Source organism: Leopardus geoffroyi, chromosome C3 (genome assembly GCF_018350155.1).
Source record: "Leopardus geoffroyi isolate Oge1 chromosome C3, O.geoffroyi_Oge1_pat1.0, whole genome shotgun sequence".
Taxonomy (NCBI): domain Eukaryota; kingdom Metazoa; phylum Chordata; class Mammalia; order Carnivora; family Felidae; genus Leopardus; species Leopardus geoffroyi.
The window spans coordinates 55,615,806-55,633,987 of NC_059338.1; the positions used below are offsets into that span (position 1 = coordinate 55,615,806).

Below are 18,182 nucleotides of genomic sequence, written 5' to 3' on the forward strand. Positions count from 1 at the left end.
GGACTGTCATCACACATAGCAATTGCTACTTGAATCTGAGACTACTTCTGAACCCACCTATGTCTAATGGGGCCTCCATTTTGATTTTAAAGCAAACTTTTTGAAGATACAGCTCTGTGATAGGGAAGAGATAGAACTCTTTTTTAAAAATTACACATCCATGCCTTACTCCTGACTCAATGGGTTAGTTTGAGGGGTAGTGTGGAATAGAGGACAGAGACAAGAGGTGTATTGTGAGTTTTTTTTAAAAACCTTAACAATTGTGACATTGCGAAATTGTGATAATTGACACAGTTCTTTCTTCTCCAACTAGAAACAACAATTGCATATCCTTATATATGCCATATATATATATAAATATATGTATATACCCACACATATATACACACACACATACACACTATATAGTGTATGTACATAGTATATATAGAGATATATAATCCAATGCATTTTAAACGTATTTTGAGTTGTAAGAACCATGAGTTCATTTTATTTCTCCTTTTAAATATTTCACTGGTATGACAATTTTAAGAAGTAATTTAAGGTAATTTTTGTGTAACAGAACAGAGGAAAACTAAATACTGTAAGTTACTTAATGCTTCTGTGTTTATGTACTTGAAGCTACTCTTGAGTGAGAGCAGGCAGCTAAGAACCAGTGAAGATGAATCCTGACACGGGGCTCGATCTCCCGACCCTGAGACCATGACCTGAGCCGAGAAATCAAGAATCGGATGGATGCTCAACCGACTGAGCCATCCAGGCACCCCAAAGATTAAATCTTTATTAGACAGTCTGAAATTTGGTTAGAACAGGCCCTCATCACCTGACATAAAGGAGGAAATTATATTTTCATTTTGAAAAACAGCAAAACAATTTTTCCTTTCTGCTCTCTCTTGGCCGCTTCAAAACCTTTCCAGGTGTGCCAGTGTCTTAAACCCTGTTTGTTTATGAGAAAACTGATGAGCAGTGAATGGTTATAGCCCCTGATTATCAGTGTACATTTCCATTTTGGAAACTGAATATTTTCATAAGCTGATAACATCCTAGGCAAACTCCTTTGTTAGCCTTAGTGTATAAACACAGCAGAAGTATGTTATAGCTGTGTCTGTGATGCCCCAGTAACCTGTTGAAAAGCAGATGAAACTGGATTAGAGTCAAGCTATTTGACTAAATTCTAAAATTACTGGACATTCTGGCAGTACATTTAATTTGCAGGAACAGGGCTAAAAACAAACCATCTTTAAGTTAAATATTACTTTTACTTATCTTTAATTGCCTGGGTATTCAAGCCCACAAATGGAAGGACATTGCTATATAACCTTAAATGTTTTGAGTTGAATAATTGAGAACTTGCTATTTTCTATCATGGAAGTTTTCTAATGAAAGTTTCAGCAATTATAAAATTCTTAAAAGAAAAAATAATTTTTAAATCTTTCTTTTAAACTAGTGTTCAGAATCAGGTGGATGAAGTTATTGATGTCATGCAAGAAAATATTACAAAGGTAATTGAAAGAGGGGAGAGACTAGATGAACTACAGGACAAATCAGGTACAGCTACTTCATATATTTCTTGATATTGTTAATCTGTGTTTTGATGGTTTTTTTCTCCTCACATTCCTCTAGCCAAAGTTTAGGAATCTTGATTTAGGACAATGATATTTGGTCCTTAAGTTTGTGATTTTAGTACTTTAATTTTAGCTCCCTTTGTTTGAATCATCTTACTGCATTATTTGTTTGGTTGAAGATGGAAATTTTTTAAATTTATTGTTGAATAGAGTAGAAATTTTTTTGCCTTATTATGTTGATATGCTTTGTGTTTCTCATACTCTCAGGGAGGAAGTCTAATCACTTATTTTCAACACTTATGTCAAATTTAATCTGATGTTTTCATCTTATGCTTTTTCTGGCGATTTAGCAACATTTCTTTACTGACAAACGTTAGTCTCTCTTGTAACAGTTGCTGTCACATGTTAGGTATTCAAATATTGTTTCAATGATGAATAGCTAAATACCTGATTAATCCTGGACAGACTTGTCTAACCAAAAAACTTAACCACTTTTAAAATTCATTGTTTTCCTTCAAAGTAAGTCTCTTTTTGTATCTTCTAAGAATCTAACCTTCTCCACATGTAGATTTTTTTTCTATAGGTGTATCAAGTACTTGAATTTTTAAAGAGTATTTTCTTACCAGAACTCGTATGTTTATGTGAAAACATTGAGGGCCCTGGGAAGACTTCTCTTAATCTTACTGTAAAAATGGGCTGAGCAAACTGACCTGTACTTTTGTGCACTTTTTGTGCTCTTTCTTTTCTCCCAACACGGATTGCCAGTTTGTGGGTGGAGGAGAGGGAGGATGTTGTTTTCGTGCTTAAAAGGGAATGCATTTGCAGAAGTAGAAATTAATATTTTCTTGTCTTTGTGTGACTAGATAAAAGAATCCTGTTATGTCGTTTAATCCTTCTCTCCATCCTCTATGTGATATAGAAAGCTTATCGGATAATGCAACTGCTTTTAGCAACAGATCGAAACAACTTCGAAGGCAAATGTGGTGGCGTGGATGCAGAGTAAGTCAGAAGCTATTGGATAACTGGCCCAGCATCTCAGGTGGCCTTTGAAGAATATAGGGCCTCTAGATTTGAAGCTCTGGGGGGAGGGCAGGGACCACCGCTGCCTTGTTTCTTCTATCTCCTGAACTTGGGATGTGCTGGGAGTCAGTAAATATTTGTTGAATAATTGATAGCTTTGGGGACAGGAATACCTAAAGGAATCAAGCAGTTCCCAAAGGGATATTTCCATGGATTTCATCACAGAAAGTAACCCACATTTTATTAATGATTTAGCTTCTTGCGGACTTATTACCTTATAAGAAATATAAATTTTTCATCTGATTTATTATTAGTACCTTTTTGGAGCCACTTCTAGCATTATATAGAAATATTTAAAAGATGGAGTGGAAGCTAGAGAAAAAGAATTTTCTGTTGAGAAAAATAAAAGTAGTTTATATGTCAGAATCCATTATGACAAATGGGGCTTAAAAAAAAATCTCACTATCCTTTATTATTCCAGAGAAATAAGAAATAAAAGAGAAATGTTTAACAAGGGGAAAAAAAATGAAAATCAGTACATATTAATATATTCTTAACAAAAATTTTATAGGAATGAATTTACCGCTTAAATATGGCTGCTAATCATTGAACAGAAAATGCTTAAGATTTTATAGTGAATTTCATGTCACGCGAGCAGTTTTCTTTTTCCTCCCAATTCCACGTGTCATTTTTGGCTTTGTTGAAAATCTTAGACATAAACTCATTGTTTTTAATCTCTCACTTTCAAGTTTAGTGATAACTTTCTAAACTTGGCTTTGCCATATGCTAAGAATTTCTTCCCAGGGTTGTTGTGGAGTTACTTATTTTTGTCTACCTGTTAGGTCATCTTACTTTCACAAATAGAACTGAGGAAGGGAACATGTTTCATTGTTCCCCTTGTCTGGAATTTTAATTTTGTTGTCAATTTGTATCCTTTGAAGAATAAATTTTCCATTTTCTTTTAAGTTTTCCATTTTTATAGAAATTCTCTGTTCTATAACCTGGTTTGGAAGAGCAAAGGGTCCACGAACCACTCACTTTCCCCATACATACACAGGACCCATTTGTGTAGCCACAGAAAGATGATCATAATGTGCATTGTGACTAGCTTTTTTTTAGCCATATCTAAATATCTGAATTGTGGTTTTGTACTTACTGGATCTCAGATCAGAAGGTCAGAGGAACAGTATGCTTTTAAGGAGAAAAATGAAATTATATTTTTAAATTATATTTCTGAATGGTCCCTGTGTCACTGCCATTTTCTCGATTAACTTTAGGAAAGGCTGAGAAAAGGGATATGGGGACAGAGCACAGATCAAAGGTTGCCAATGGCTCAGGGCAGGGAGGTGGATACTGACTATAACTGGGTATGAGGGAATTTTGGAGTGGTGGAAATACCTTATGTTTGGTGGTGGTGGCTGACAACTATATCTTTGTCAAAACCCATCAGAATGAACTTTAAAGGGTGAATTTTATTCTAGAGAAAGTGTATTTCAATAAATCTGACTTTAAAAATAAGTGAACAAAATTAATCCAACAGGTGGGGAGGGAGAATTTCTACATCTTTTGGTTATCATAATGTTAATAGGCACCTGGTGTCCAAATTGCAGAGCTTCCATGGCTTCTCTTGGTCACTCTGCTTTTCTCATAAATGTAATGTTACCAGAAACATGTTTCAGGAACATAACAATAGCTACTACTTGTTGCTATTTCTGATACTCCTAATGTTTCATGTGTTTATAGTAGCTGGGCATCTTTTTTTTTTAATTAATGAACCATCTTTAATCAACTATCTGAGAAAGTTTGATGAAAACAAGACTTTCATTTGAATTCATCAGGAAAATCAAACCAATTTATAGCTTATGCATGTTAGGATTAAATGAGGAATGTGACCATTTTATTGAGAAGTGACCTGAAAATATTAAGCAGCTGACTGTGGACCAATCTTAAGAGGTTTCTGTTCTTGCTAATGAATTTGGATGTAAATTGAAAAAAAAAAAAAGTTTCTGCTCTCAACTGAGAAACTGGCACACAGAGTACCCTTAGGCAAGCCATTTATTAAATGAGGTTATTCATGAAGAATTGAAATTATATTCCTCAGAATGGAGACAAAAAATGCCAAGAAGAGAGTAAGGGAACAAAGACCAACAGAATTCTCATATACTTTGAGTATAAGTGTCATAAAAAATGCTGCTTTGTATATACTGAATCAGTTGTATTAAATGCCTTTGTTATTCACCATATCCTGACACTTTTGAACAGAGTTGCTAAAATTTCATACTTTTCCTGGTCTCATATTAGAAAGAAGCATGAGAAATCATAGACAAATGTTCAGGCTCTTGAGGGCTTTGATTGTTAACTGTTTGCTGTGCAGTGAGTACAGCCTTGGACAAAATCCAGTCAAGCAAAACGCTTGAATTTGGGAACTCTGATTATTTACAGAAAGATGCAAATAGCCAGCAAGTTCACATGAGAAAAAATGTGAAAAGCTTTCAAGGATTGAGCCTGTTCATTGATGAGTTAGTATCATAAATAGCAGTACAGATAATCTTGACTTTATTAACAAGTTAAACATTAATATCTATCTTATGCCTTTTTGTGTGTTGTAGATAAAAGCCATCATGGCTTTGGTTGCTGTTACCCTTTTGCTAGTGATTATCAGTAAGTATTTATTGGACTAGTAATTTTGTGTGGGGCATTATTTGTTTTAGAGTTCATTTTACTTTCCCTTTTAACTTATTTTCAGTTGGCCCAGTATGACTAATGTCAGGATTGAGTAATGATTTCTGACCCAAGTCAGGACCTCTTAACCTAGGATCTGTAGCTCTGACAATGTTTGTAAATTGTATGTAAAGTTTTACATTTTGGCATATGTAGATTTTTATGGGAAAGAATCTATATCTTTTATCAGATTCTCAAAGAGAACTTTCTACCCCCCCCACCCACAAATACAGGGCTAAGCTCTTTGTTTGAGGCCAGATATGGCTACTCTTACACCCATTTTCTATTACTAACTTTAGGTATGGAAGCTTGTATTTTGTACTATGTTTGGAAGACAAATCCAGATAAATTTTCACCATATGATAGTTTTTTGTTTTGTTGCTTTTTGTTTTGGATTTGAACTTGATTTCAGGCATTTAAGCATTAGTCTTCTCCTTTCCTTTGTATTCTTATTAAAGGGTCATTTTTATTATCTCTTTTTCTCCAAAGCCTCTTTACCTATGTTTACAGGGATTTTTATGAAGATTTAGAAAGGGTCTCAAAATAACCACTTGAAAAATTCCATGGTGATACCCTTTTTAAACAGAACAGTTTGTCCCAAAGAAATATTGCTGATCCTCGTTATTCGTGGATTCTGTGTTTGGGAATTCACCCACTGGGTGACACTGATTGGTAAACCAGAAATCAGTATCGAGGTGCTTTCCCAGTCATTGGCAGCCGTGTTGAGAGCAGAGAAAAATTTGAGGCTTCTGATGTGCATGTTCCCAGCTGATGTCCAATGAGGCCATGGTCTGCCTTTCTGGTTTCAGCTCATAAAATAAGTATTTAGTGCCACATTTCTCACATTTTTGTGCATCTTGTTGATTTCACTGTTCAAAGTGGCCCCCAAGTGTAGTGCCGAAGTGCTGTCCAGCCTCAGGAAGGCTGTGATGTACCCTATAGAAAATACATGTGTTGTTAGATAAGCTTCATTTGGGCATGAGTCATATAGTGCTGTTGGCCAGGAGCTTAATGTTAATGAATCAACAATATATATTAAAAGGTACAGAAATAACAAGGTTCTATATTGATTGGTTGACAGAAATGTAACCAGGAGCTTGCAAGAATTTAACCCTGCATGTTCCCTACCAACAACGATTCAGTCAGTATTCACTGATTCGATGTTTGTGGTGACTTTATAGAACATAACTACTGTAGATACCAAGAATGGACCATATATTTATGGTGGATAATTTGGAAAATATGGAATAAAACATTAGTAAAACTCAACTGTAATCTTACTACACAGATAGCTACTGTTAATATATTAAACATGCTTTTCAAAAATATCCTATATACTTTTTTATAAAGTGGATAATATTTATAATATTAGCAGCTGTATGCTATGGTAATACTGCCATAATCTGTTTGATCAAAATGCCAATATTAGGGGTACCTGGCTGGCTTAGTTGGTAGAGCATATGACTCTTAGTCTTGGAGTTGTAAGTGTGAGCCCCACATTGGGTGTGGAGATTACTTAAAAATAAAATCATTTAAAAAAAATGCCAGGGGTGCCAGTCGGTTAAGCATCCGACTCTTTTGATTTCGGCTGAGGTCATGATCTCAGGGTCGGGAGATCAAGCCTCTCAAAATAAATAAATAAATTTTTTAAATGGCCAATGTTAGACATTTACTTTGTTTTATGATGTTTTTGCTTATTTATTCTCATTTGTTACCTTTCACCTCAGATCATCTCGAGTTTCTTCTTCATTGCCTATTTCCAGAAGTGGACACAGCTACATTTAGGAGCACTATTGTTAACATAGCATGTGAATCTGATTTTGATATGTTCCTTTCCCATTTCTTTCTTTTGCAGTTCTTATAGTCATGAAATACCGTACTTGATTTGGTGACAGAGATCTTCATTACGCAAGATCTGGGACAACAATAATAAAAGATTGCTGCATAATTTAAATGAAACCCATGTATATAACTTTCAAAACTTCTTTTTCAAGAAACTAAGAGGCAAGTATCACTTCAAATTGGAGCATTGAGAATGTCCAGTTATCTTCTTCCCTTCTAACAAAATGTGTCTTTAAAAATTATGTTTAAGGCAAGATAGCCAGCCTCTATTTTGCCATATTCCAAGGATCTAATTTGAAACCGGATACTTGCCAGTTTATTGTTTGTATACATAATTAAACAGTGATGACGATACTGCAGACTGTTAGTAGAAGGACCTGCATTATCGCATCGACCTGGGGTCAGACCGGGAGTCCAGAAAGAAGCCCATGGAGAGCACCAGATCATTGTGCTAAGACACGCACCGTCGTTCCATCGGTATTTGCAAGATTCTTCACACATTACAGTTGCTTTGCGAGCAATTTCCACGTTTATGGGCATAACAAAAGCTAAATGTTGTAAATGTTGCTGCCTTCAGCTATAACTAAAACATTCCAGTAAACCTATTTTTGACTGTATAAGGGAATGTGTAGTAATATTTTGGCATTTGGATTATGGAACTGGAAAATTTAAACGATATGAAAAGCATAGTATGGCACCATAAAACTGGAGATAATAAAATTCTTGGAGAACATCATTGGAGTGTTTGAACATGAATAGCATGGTTCAGTCTGTTTCCAGTTAGCCTGCAATAAGGAGGGACAATCCTGATGTGAGTAAATGAAATCCACAGGTAACTTATTCCTTAATTTTGTTTTCTTTGATAGCTTCCCTCTTTGTCCTTCTGCCAGAAGTGCTAAAAGTAGCAAAATCGTCTTAGAATTTGCTACTTTTGCATACCTGATCATCCCCTGAGAGATGCATGTTGTACAATCAAGTGTCAAATTAGCCACCAGTAATGATTATAAAAAGCCAGGAGAGAGTTATCTATCAGTCACTACCCTAATAGCTAGAGTCATCATTAATCTAAGACTGTTTGTACAGCAATAAAATGTATTGTTAACTTTAAAATGTGCCAACAAGTCAAAGTGAAAATACATAGTTCTCTATCAGGGAGGAAGCTTTATCATAACATTAGAGGTTCTGCAGACACTGATGCACATGTATATGTTGACTGTATATATGTAACTAAATCTGAGATAGGGTTAATAGAAGAAGCAGTATTTAGGAAAGAAAAATGGTCCTGTGTAGGTTTTATTTCTTTGGTCATTTTAATTCAGGATGTATGAAACACAGAATCTGTTTTTGTTTTAATTCTATAGGCTCAGTACTAAGAGGCAAAATGTTCTGTTTAAATGGAAAGAAATATGAAGGGAGGAAGCATATTAGGAGATACTCAAGGGGCACCCGAGTGGCTCAGTCGGTTAAGCGTCCGACTCGATTTCAGCTCGGTCCTGATCTCACAGTCATGAGATGGAGCCCCGCATTGGGCTCTGCACTCGCATCACAGAGCCTGCTTGGGATCCTCTCTCTCTCTGTCCCTTATTTGCACACACTCTCTCTTTCTCACAAAATAAACACTAAGACGACGACAACAAAAAAGAGATACTCAAGACACCTACAAGTTACAAAGATGTAAATATAATCACCAAATTTTATAGTCCAGTAAGAATATTTTTAAAAAGGTAAAAGTCTTACATACTATAGGGTACTGTCACTGGTCTCTCTTTGTAAATGTCAATTAATGTAAATAACATAAATACTAAATCCTTTAATAAAATAGGGGATATCCAGGAAAATGAGCATTTTAGAATTTTAGTAGCTAATATAGTTCAGGAATGGAAATGTTTTAACAGAGTGGACAGAATCATTCCTAACATATGTATGTGTCTCTTTGGGATTGGAACTAGATTCATCAGTGGTTAATTTTCCATTGGTAGGTGTAGAAATCTGGTTTCTATGTGATTATTTCTCAAAAAGAATCCACATCTCCAGTGTTTTCTTTTAATAAAGTATGCCACTCTTAAATATAAAAAATAAAATTATAAAACTATTTTTAAAAATTTTAACCTTAGAGGATTTATGTAATAGCATATATATTAATTCTCTATGTATTTAAATATGTTGCTGCCGAAAATACTGGTGGCAGGTGTGTCGCTCTCCATACTAGTGGTGGCCTGGTTCACAGTTTACCATTTTGTCTTCCTTGGTCCTGATTAATCCTGAGACTCTGAAAATAGCTGGCATGTTTATGACTTTATTGTGGTAATCTTAGACACGTGAGCCTTTTTAAAATCAAAAACAGAAGAGAAATATGTTGTTCAAATTGATGCCAGACCTGCCTGCCTTTCTTCCCTTAATCATTCTTTTTCTCATTCAGCTCAGATCATCCTGCACTTGAAAAATGCAGTTTTACCACTATCAAAACTATCATTATTTAACAGCAACAAAAATCAACAGAAAAATTCAGGTAGCTTAATAAATACTAGTTGATACCTAGTGAAATCAGGTCATTATTTTTATAATGCCTGAATCATACCCTTATGATTTACGTGTAATTACCAAAGTCTATCGCCCAGAAGCAATTTCGTAATTGTAATACTGATTAACTCCCTCTGATTATAACCCAGTGTTACCTGTGGTCTTTGGCTTCTCTCTACTGATAAAGCTCACTGGAAGTTGCACTTAGAGTTCATGAACTTGGGGGTTCCTCGATGAGAAGAAAGTTGAATATTGGAAATGGAACATTACCTAAAATGGAAGAAGAATAATTAGTATACATCAGATATAGAAATACATTGTGTTAGCTCTCCTGTGGGCCGCTTATTACATTCTTACTGTACAATCACTCTGCATTAGAAAATCATTTTTATAGCAAAAATTGACATCTTTCAATTCTGTATAGCATATGGATTTCCTGAAAATTATACTTGTATAGATTAAGGAAGCCAGAATAAAAAAAAATAGAAATTTCTCACTGTCAGTACACTCTTCAACATGGTTGATGCTTTGTCAGTGTTGTTGCCCACACTTAACTCTACATCTGTATGTGTATACACTGATTAGAAGATATGCACGAAATAGGGGTGCCTGGGTGGCTTAGTCTGTTAAACGTCCGACTTCGGCTCAGGTCCTGATCTCACAGTTCATGAGTTTGAGACCCGTGTCGGGCTCTGTGCTGACAGCTGGAGCCTGGAGCCTGCTTTGGATTCTGTGTCTCCCTCTCTCTCTGCCCCTCCCCCACTCGTGCTCTGTCTCTCTCAAAAATAACCACTATTTTTTTAAGAAAGATATTCAGGAAATAGTTTTTCATGTTGAGAAGGGATGCCGTTAGAAGAGGTCCTTAATTGTATGGAGTCAGAGTATCACTAGGTCAAGGAGAGCTACCTGCTGTTTTACTAGTCTAATTTTGTGTTTTGACGTGGAGATGTGATTGAAGTCCATTTTTCTGCGAGTGTGGAGTAAGGGCAAAGTCAGTCCAAAAGCATTTATACATTTGTTGTAGAATGCATTGCATGCTTCTATTTGTGCAGGAAATTGTCACAAAGCAATGTAAAGACAGTCCTGTGGAGCTGAGATACTGTCTCAATCTGTCCACTGCTGTTTTCATGTTGTAGGCAAATGGAACCACGCTTTGGACTGATGTAGGGCTTGGGCCGTCTTTTTAAGTTTGATTTGGTCTTAACTCTTTCTGAAAATCAAATAGAATAAGGGATGGGGACACAAACTCTTTGGTTCCTGTTACTAGAAGAAACTGCTTAGAACAAGGCAGTAGGAATTGAAAGCATGACCGACCCATTTAAAGTGGGTAAATGTCGTGCTCGCTTCGGCAGCACATATACTAAAGTGGGTAAATGTAAGCTTGTGAGAGCACAGATGATAACCATATTTCTGTGTCTCCATGGCACCCAGCACAATGCTGTGTACATGGCAGTTTCTAGATCGTATTGCTAGGACGTCACAAAGACACCAGTGTGCTAGTGAGAGCTCCTGTAGTCCTCACTATAGAGAGGACATGATTCGCATAATAGTGGCCTTTGGACTTACCAGGAAATATTAGTGCTCTTTGATAATTGGGTATAGAAAAATTCCAGTTTTATGGTATTCCATCAGGTTTTCATTTGAAGAAGTCTTAATGATTAGATTTCAAGGCTACAAAGTAAATTGCGTATCAAAAATGTTAGTAAAATGTTAAAAATCAACCCAAAAGAAAATTCAACCACTTGATTTTTATGCTTTGGGTATGTGTCATTGTTTGAAATTCCACACTCTTATTTACCCATTTTGATAAGTGCCTTTGATGTTTTAAGATGTATGGTGGAGATGAGCAAATGTAAATGCCATGTGCCCTGGTCTCTAGCTTCTGAGTTCTTCCTCACCATTCTCACCAATGTTACACAGTTTAGGACATTGTGTTCATATCAGATCTGTATTTGTAGCCCCTCCATAGTAAACAATAAACTATTTCGTAGAAAACAAAATTAAGCACTTTGGCTTATTCAGTATGTGTTACTTGTTGCCTTACCTTCAAAGCATTTAAAATAACATCTGGCTAATCACCCTGATTTAACCCATCCCAGCTTTCCAGCAGAGTACCTGGAGGGGAAAATGAGACACAAAGTGTTCTCTAAAAACCATGCCCAATGCACAACGTACCGATGGAGTTCAGGAGGAATTTCTCCATGTAAAATCACAGAGTCTCAGCTGTGGTGGAATACTCACGATGTACCTCCGTCACGTCTACTTGAAAGAGAGGACGGAGGAGAAATTTCTCTCAGACATAAATGTCCCGGTCAGAAACCCTGAGGTATCCCTCGGCCGGCCGGTCTCTAAAAGTAGAAACAACCAGAGTAGTGTTCATTCTCTTCAACCTCCCTCCACCTACACACTAAATTTACTCTTTTTAATATTCCAAAACTGTGTGGGAGGGGGGTGATATTTGGGGGCACATTGTGCCCGGAGATCTATAGTCTCCACAAGTAAAGTGCTGTAGTTAGGGAGCCGGGGAGCACCCTGGCAAGTGCATTCTGAAAACGATAGTATTTAATACACTTCAATGTGTGACAGAACCAGTCAGGAAGGTCGTATCGGAGGACCTGAATCCAACAGCCACACTTCCAAAATGTCTATTAAGTGCTAGAAAGCACTGTGGAGCAGGTGAACATCAGCCTGCTCTTCAGCTGCTGGTATAGGAAGGGTTCCGACTAGTAGCCAACTGAGCGGGGCCACGGGCAGTGCGCTTACCCATGTGCTGAGTGAGGGGACTAGCTGTCAACTGAGGAGTCTTCCAAGATGCGTACAGGGTCTGCGAGCACAATGCAACAAGGGACAGGGACAGGGTGTCCTCTTGGATCCTCCCCAGCAACATACAAATCGGCTGTTGCTTCTTCCTTCTTAAAAACCCCAACCAGCTCTTCTCCCCACTGCCCCTGTCAGCTTCCACCTCGTCCCTTTGCTCCACTTTCTGGCAACAGTCTTTGGGAGAATTCGCCCGTATTTGCTGTGGTTCTTCACTCATTCTCTTGAACAGGACAGCTGAGCGTCTGCTTCCACGCGCCACCAAACTTACTCTTGTCAGAGCCACCATGACCTCTGCACTGCTGGACCCAGCAATTGCACTACTAGGCATTTATCCAAAGGATACAGGTATGCTGTTTCAAAGGACACATGCACCCCAAACTTTACAGCAGCACTATCGACAATAGCCAAAGTATGGAAAGAGCCCAAATGTCCAACGATAGATGAATAGATAAAGATGTAGTGTGTGTTTATGTGTGTATACACACACACACACACACACAGAATGGAATATTACTTGGCAATCAAAAAAGTATGAGAAGGAGAGAAAGGCTCTTGAATGCCATTACCCACTTTCTGCATTGGAAGCGAGGTCTGGTTCTAATGGAAAGAGTGGCCTCTGGGGCTGTCAACACCCCTGCTGTTGTAGCTGTGCTGATTTGGACACAAGCTCAGAATTCCACTGGGCCCAGGATACAGTGATGAGGGATCGTAAGGCAGGCTGAGGGCAAAGCGCAAGCTAACAACCCCACCCCCACCATCACCACCACTGGGAGATTATTATGACATCCCTCAGGCACTCCTGGCTGCCCATCAAAGGAAAGGGGAAAACAAAGGGTTAACTGATAGAGATCACAGTCATGCAGGACCTGTGTCTCCATCAGTTTATAAATGTCTTAGTAAATTACAAGAAAAAAGGCAATCTTACCAATAGTCTAATCTCCAGAAACCTATAGACTCAGTTGCCTGGAGCCCTGCTATCACTCTCCTCTCCATAGTGATGTGGGGAACAAAGGCAAGAAGGAAACGGTAGGCAAAATTAACTTTCCTTATAACCTGCTGCCCACTGACAAATAGTTGAGGCAAATACAGAGTATAAGGTTTCTCCAGGAACTCCTTACTGCCTTAATGTTAATGCTTTACTGGAGAAAAAACAACCTTAGCTTGACAACAGCCAGGCCCCCAGTATCTTAGGAGTCCTCTTTAGCATATCAAAGTCCTTCTGGAGGCCTCCCTTTTGCCTCTACCTCTCCCAACTCCATAGTATAAACCAGTCACTCCTCACAACCCCAGTGCAGTTCTTTCTGCCCACGGGTCCTGTCCCCATGCTTTAATAAAATCACCTCTTTGCACCAAAGACGGCTCAACAATTATTTCCTGGTCGTCAGCTCTGGACCCCCACACTCCACAACCCCATAAATGGGAGTTCAGGGAGACTCAAAGCAAGTGCAGGTGGAAGTGCTGTGGAAGCCAGGTAGCAGTACCAGTCATGAATGCTGTATGCAGATGCATGGCAAGGCGCGGAGATCCACGCATGCCCATTTGGACATCACTTACAAGCACAAGTTCAAAGGTAATTATTAAGGATTTCAAGACAGTGACAGGGTTTTTAACCAAGTGTAGCGCCCTTCTGAGAGCACATGGTGTGACTGCATGTGTCACGTGTGAGAAATAAGCCCACCAACCCAATCAAAGGGGGGACACAGCAATGTGGAGTACAGTGAAGTGAAGCTTTGATCAATGTTGTTGCAAGAGCAGATGTCTGATCAATAGAACAGAATAGAGAACCCAGAAATGGACCCACAAACGTAGGGCCAACTAATCTTGGACAAAGCAGGAAAGAATATCCAATGGAATAAAGACAGTCTCTTCGGCAAGCGGTGCTGGGAAAACTGGACAGCGACATGCAGAAGAATGAACCTGGACCACTTTCTCACACCAGACACAAAAATAAACTCAACATGGATGAAAGACCTAAACATAAGACAGGACACCATCAACATCCTCGAGGAGAAAGCAGGCAAAAACCTCTCTGACCTTGCCTGCAGCAACTTCTTACTCAACACGTCTCCAGAGGCAAGGGAAACAAAAGCAAAAATGAACTACTGGGACCTCATCAAAATAAAAACCTTCTGCACAGCGAAGGAAACAATCAGCAAAACTAAAAGGCAACCGACAGAATGGGAGAAGATATTTGCAAATGACATATCAGATAAAGGGTTAGTATCCAAAAATCTATAAAGAATTTATCAAACTCAACACCCAAAAAACAAATAATCCAGTGAAGAAATGGGCAAAAGACATGAATAGACACTTCTCCAAAGAAGACATCCAGATGGCCAACCGACACATGAAAAAATGCTCCACATCACTCAGCATCAGGGAAATACAAATCAAAACTACAATGAGATACCACCTTACACCTGTCGGAATGGCTAAGATTAACAACTCAGGCAACAACAGATGTCAGCAAGATGCAGACAAAGAGGATCTCTTTTGCATTGCTGGCAGGAATGCAAACTGGTGCAGCCACTCTGGAAAACAGTATGGAGGTGCCTCAAAAAACTAAAAGTAGAACTACCCTACGACCCAGGAATTGCACTACTTGTATTTATCCAAGGGATACAGGTGCGCTATTTTGAAGGGGCACACACATCCCCATGTTTATAGCAGCACTATCAACAATAGCCAAAGTATGGAAAGAGCCCAAATGTCCATCGATGGATGAATGGATAAAGAAGATGTGGTATATATATATATATATATATATATATATATATATACACACACACATATATGCACACACACACACAATGGAGTATTACTTGGCAATCAAAAAGAATGAAATCTTGCCATTTGCAACTACATGGATGGAACTAGAGGGTATTATGCTAAGCGAAACTAGTCAGAAGAAAGACTTCACTCATATGAGGACTTTAAGATACAAAACAAATGAATATAAGGGAAGGGAAACAAAAGTAATATAAAAACAGGGAGGGGGACAAAACATAAGAGACTCTTAAATATAGAGAACAAAATGAGGGTTACCGGAGTGGTTGTGGGAGGGGGGATGGGCTAGATGGGTAAGGGGCATGAAGGAATCCTGAAATCACTGCTGCACTGTATGGTAACTAACTCGGATGCAAATTTAAAAAATTAAAAACAGAACAGATGTGTGAGTGACAGGCACACTGGGGCACTCACAGCAGACAATTTATCTGCTCACATACAAGTCGCTCCCTTGCTTCCTCATTGGCTGAGTACTACAGAGCTTACAGCCTTACCCAACCGGTCGCCTGTGTTCATGTAAGGCAAAAAGTAGTCTGATTGGAACACATGTACATTCCTTGAGGGTACGCAGAGACTTTCACTACCTCCTCCATTTGTCCTTTGGCACATGCTCAATGCAAAGCGCGTAAAAATAAGCCCGTAAACAGAGAGGGGAAAAAGAACCAGGAAGTGAAGCGTCTAAGGGTTTGGGACTCCATTGTTGGGGGGGGGGGGTGGGGTTCATACATACTTCCAATAGGTTGTAAACCTATTGTTAACTAGACAGCACAGCTTTTTATTTGGAATTTCTGAAAATGAATCATCTCCCTTAGTTCTCCCATCACACACCCATACGAAGCCATCCCTGCTCATCCGCTATACTCTTCTGGGGCATTTATTTACATGGTATCAACATCTGTCTTTAAAGATGGAGCCCATATAAGTTTGGTAAACTGCAGTGGTGTAGGAGGATTATCTCAGAGCCCGGCTGTTTTACTCCTCTTAATACCAGTGTCATGCTAACTTTATTTTTTTTTTATGCCACTGCCCTGTTACTGATTTTATTCTCTGTTCATTAACTTTCATCTCCTTTTTTTAAAAAAAACAATACTTTTCTCTGGCTCATGATTTCCTTGCTGCAGATAGTTTCTCATTTCTCAACCTTCTGTTTCCCTTCTAAATTGATTAATAGTCTTTGATTGGATTCAACCCTGGATCCTCACCCAAACCTGCCAAAGAGCAGGTGTTTCACATTTGCGCATTGATGATTATCTTATTTAACCCTCAGAGAAACAAATGTCCAGTAGCGACTTCCATTTGTCACTCAGTCATGTTTTCAATCGTTCAGTCACAAATATTTATTTCTTTTTTTTTTTTAATTTTTTTTTTCAACGTTTATTTATTTTTGGGACAGAGAGAGACAGAGCATGAACGGGGGAGGGGCAGAGAGAGAGGGAGACACAGAATCAGAAACAGGCTCCAGGCTCTGAGCCATCAGCCCAGAGCCTGACGCGGGGCTCGAACTCACGGACCGCGAGATTGTGACCTGGCTGAAGTCGGACGCTTAACCGACTGCGCCACCCAGGCGCCCCAGTCACAAATATTTATTGAACACCTACTCTATACCAGGCCTCCTCTTTCTCATGTCTCCACTCACTCTTGAGATCAAGGAGGAGGAGTGATGATGATTGTCATAAATGTCAAGGCACAAGGAAATTATTACCAAATTTCCATCCCACTCCTTTGAAATCTCTTCCCATTTGTTATTGGCCATCCATCCCATACAATTGACAAACCTGTCCCCTCAATACTCTATCCATCTTGGTATGACCTGCAAGCTCAATGAAAAAAATTTTAGGGGCACCTGGGTGGTTCAGTCGGTTGAGCGTCCGTCCGACTTCAGCTCAGGTCATGATCTCCTGGCTTATGAGTTTGAGCCCTGCACCGGGCTCTGTGCTGTCAGTGCAGAGCCTGCTTGGATCATCTGTCCGCCTTCTCTGCCCCTGCCCTGCTTGCGCACCCACGCACACGCGCGCGCGCACACACACACTCTCTGTCTCTCAAATATAAACCTTTTTTTAAAAATTAAAAAAATAAATTTTAAGTAAACTGTATGCCCAATGTGGGGCTCGAACTCACAATCCTGAGATCATGAGTCACATGTCCAGCCAGGCACCCCTCAATGAAATTTTTTTAATACAACTCAGTCACTAGTTGAAAAGCATTGAAAGCACTAGCTTCGGCAAGGCAATATTCAAAATATTTTTAAATATTTGGGAATACTAGGCCCAGGACCAGGGTGGGGACCCTCCAGAGCTCAGGGCAGTGGCTATTTGCCAAAGGGAAGGAAGTATATCAGTAACTTCAAATCAGTACAGTTATACTCACATGTACCCATGGGCTGGTATTAGTCTGGCCCAGAGAGCAAGATCTTACCTATTGCCACCCCTTAGGGTCCCTCTTGCTCTCTGGGATTGGTGCAAAACCAACATTAAATCACCTCTATTAGAACGTTCGGGGCACGCCTGGGTGGCTCAGTCAGTTGAACATCCAACTCTTGATTTTAGCTCAGGTCATGATCCCAAGGTCTTGGCATTGAGCCTGGCATTAGGCTCTGCGCTGAGCGTGGAGCCTGCTTAAGATTCTCTCTCTCTCTTCCCTCTGCCCCTCTCTCCTGCTCACACGTCCTCTCTCTCTCAACATAAAAAATAATAAATAAGCAAACAAACAAACGAGAACATCGTGAATAGTTGTACCTCAGTGCAGAAGACTGGTCCGAGTGGAGCTCTACAGCAACCTCTTGAACTCTGGCGCCTTCAGAGGAAGAGAGAAGAACGAGAGGCGTGAGGAGGAAACTTGCCATCTGCCATCTCTCAGGAGCTACGAGTCTCCCCGTGTTGAGCTGTAACACCCACGCTCATGAAGAGA

At 39.1% G+C, this 18,182-nt stretch overlaps 1 protein-coding gene across 3 annotated transcripts in view; it reads left to right on the plus strand.

Moving 5' to 3' along the window:
- The window catches only part of VAMP4 (vesicle associated membrane protein 4), a 44,543-nt gene extending 36,154 nt beyond the window's left edge, over positions 1-8,389 (plus strand). For all 3 annotated transcript variants that reach the window (XM_045452934.1, XM_045452933.1, XM_045452931.1), the window contains 4 exons: positions 1,448-1,548; positions 2,485-2,564; positions 5,195-5,246; positions 7,162-8,389. In XM_045452934.1, the coding sequence (XP_045308890.1) occupies positions 1,448-1,548; positions 2,485-2,564; positions 5,195-5,246; positions 7,162-7,190 (262 nt within the window). In that variant the 3' untranslated portion in view covers positions 7,191-8,389. The remainder of the gene's footprint in view (positions 1-1,447; positions 1,549-2,484; positions 2,565-5,194; positions 5,247-7,161) is intronic.
- Positions 8,390-18,182: the final 9,793 nt, after the last annotated feature.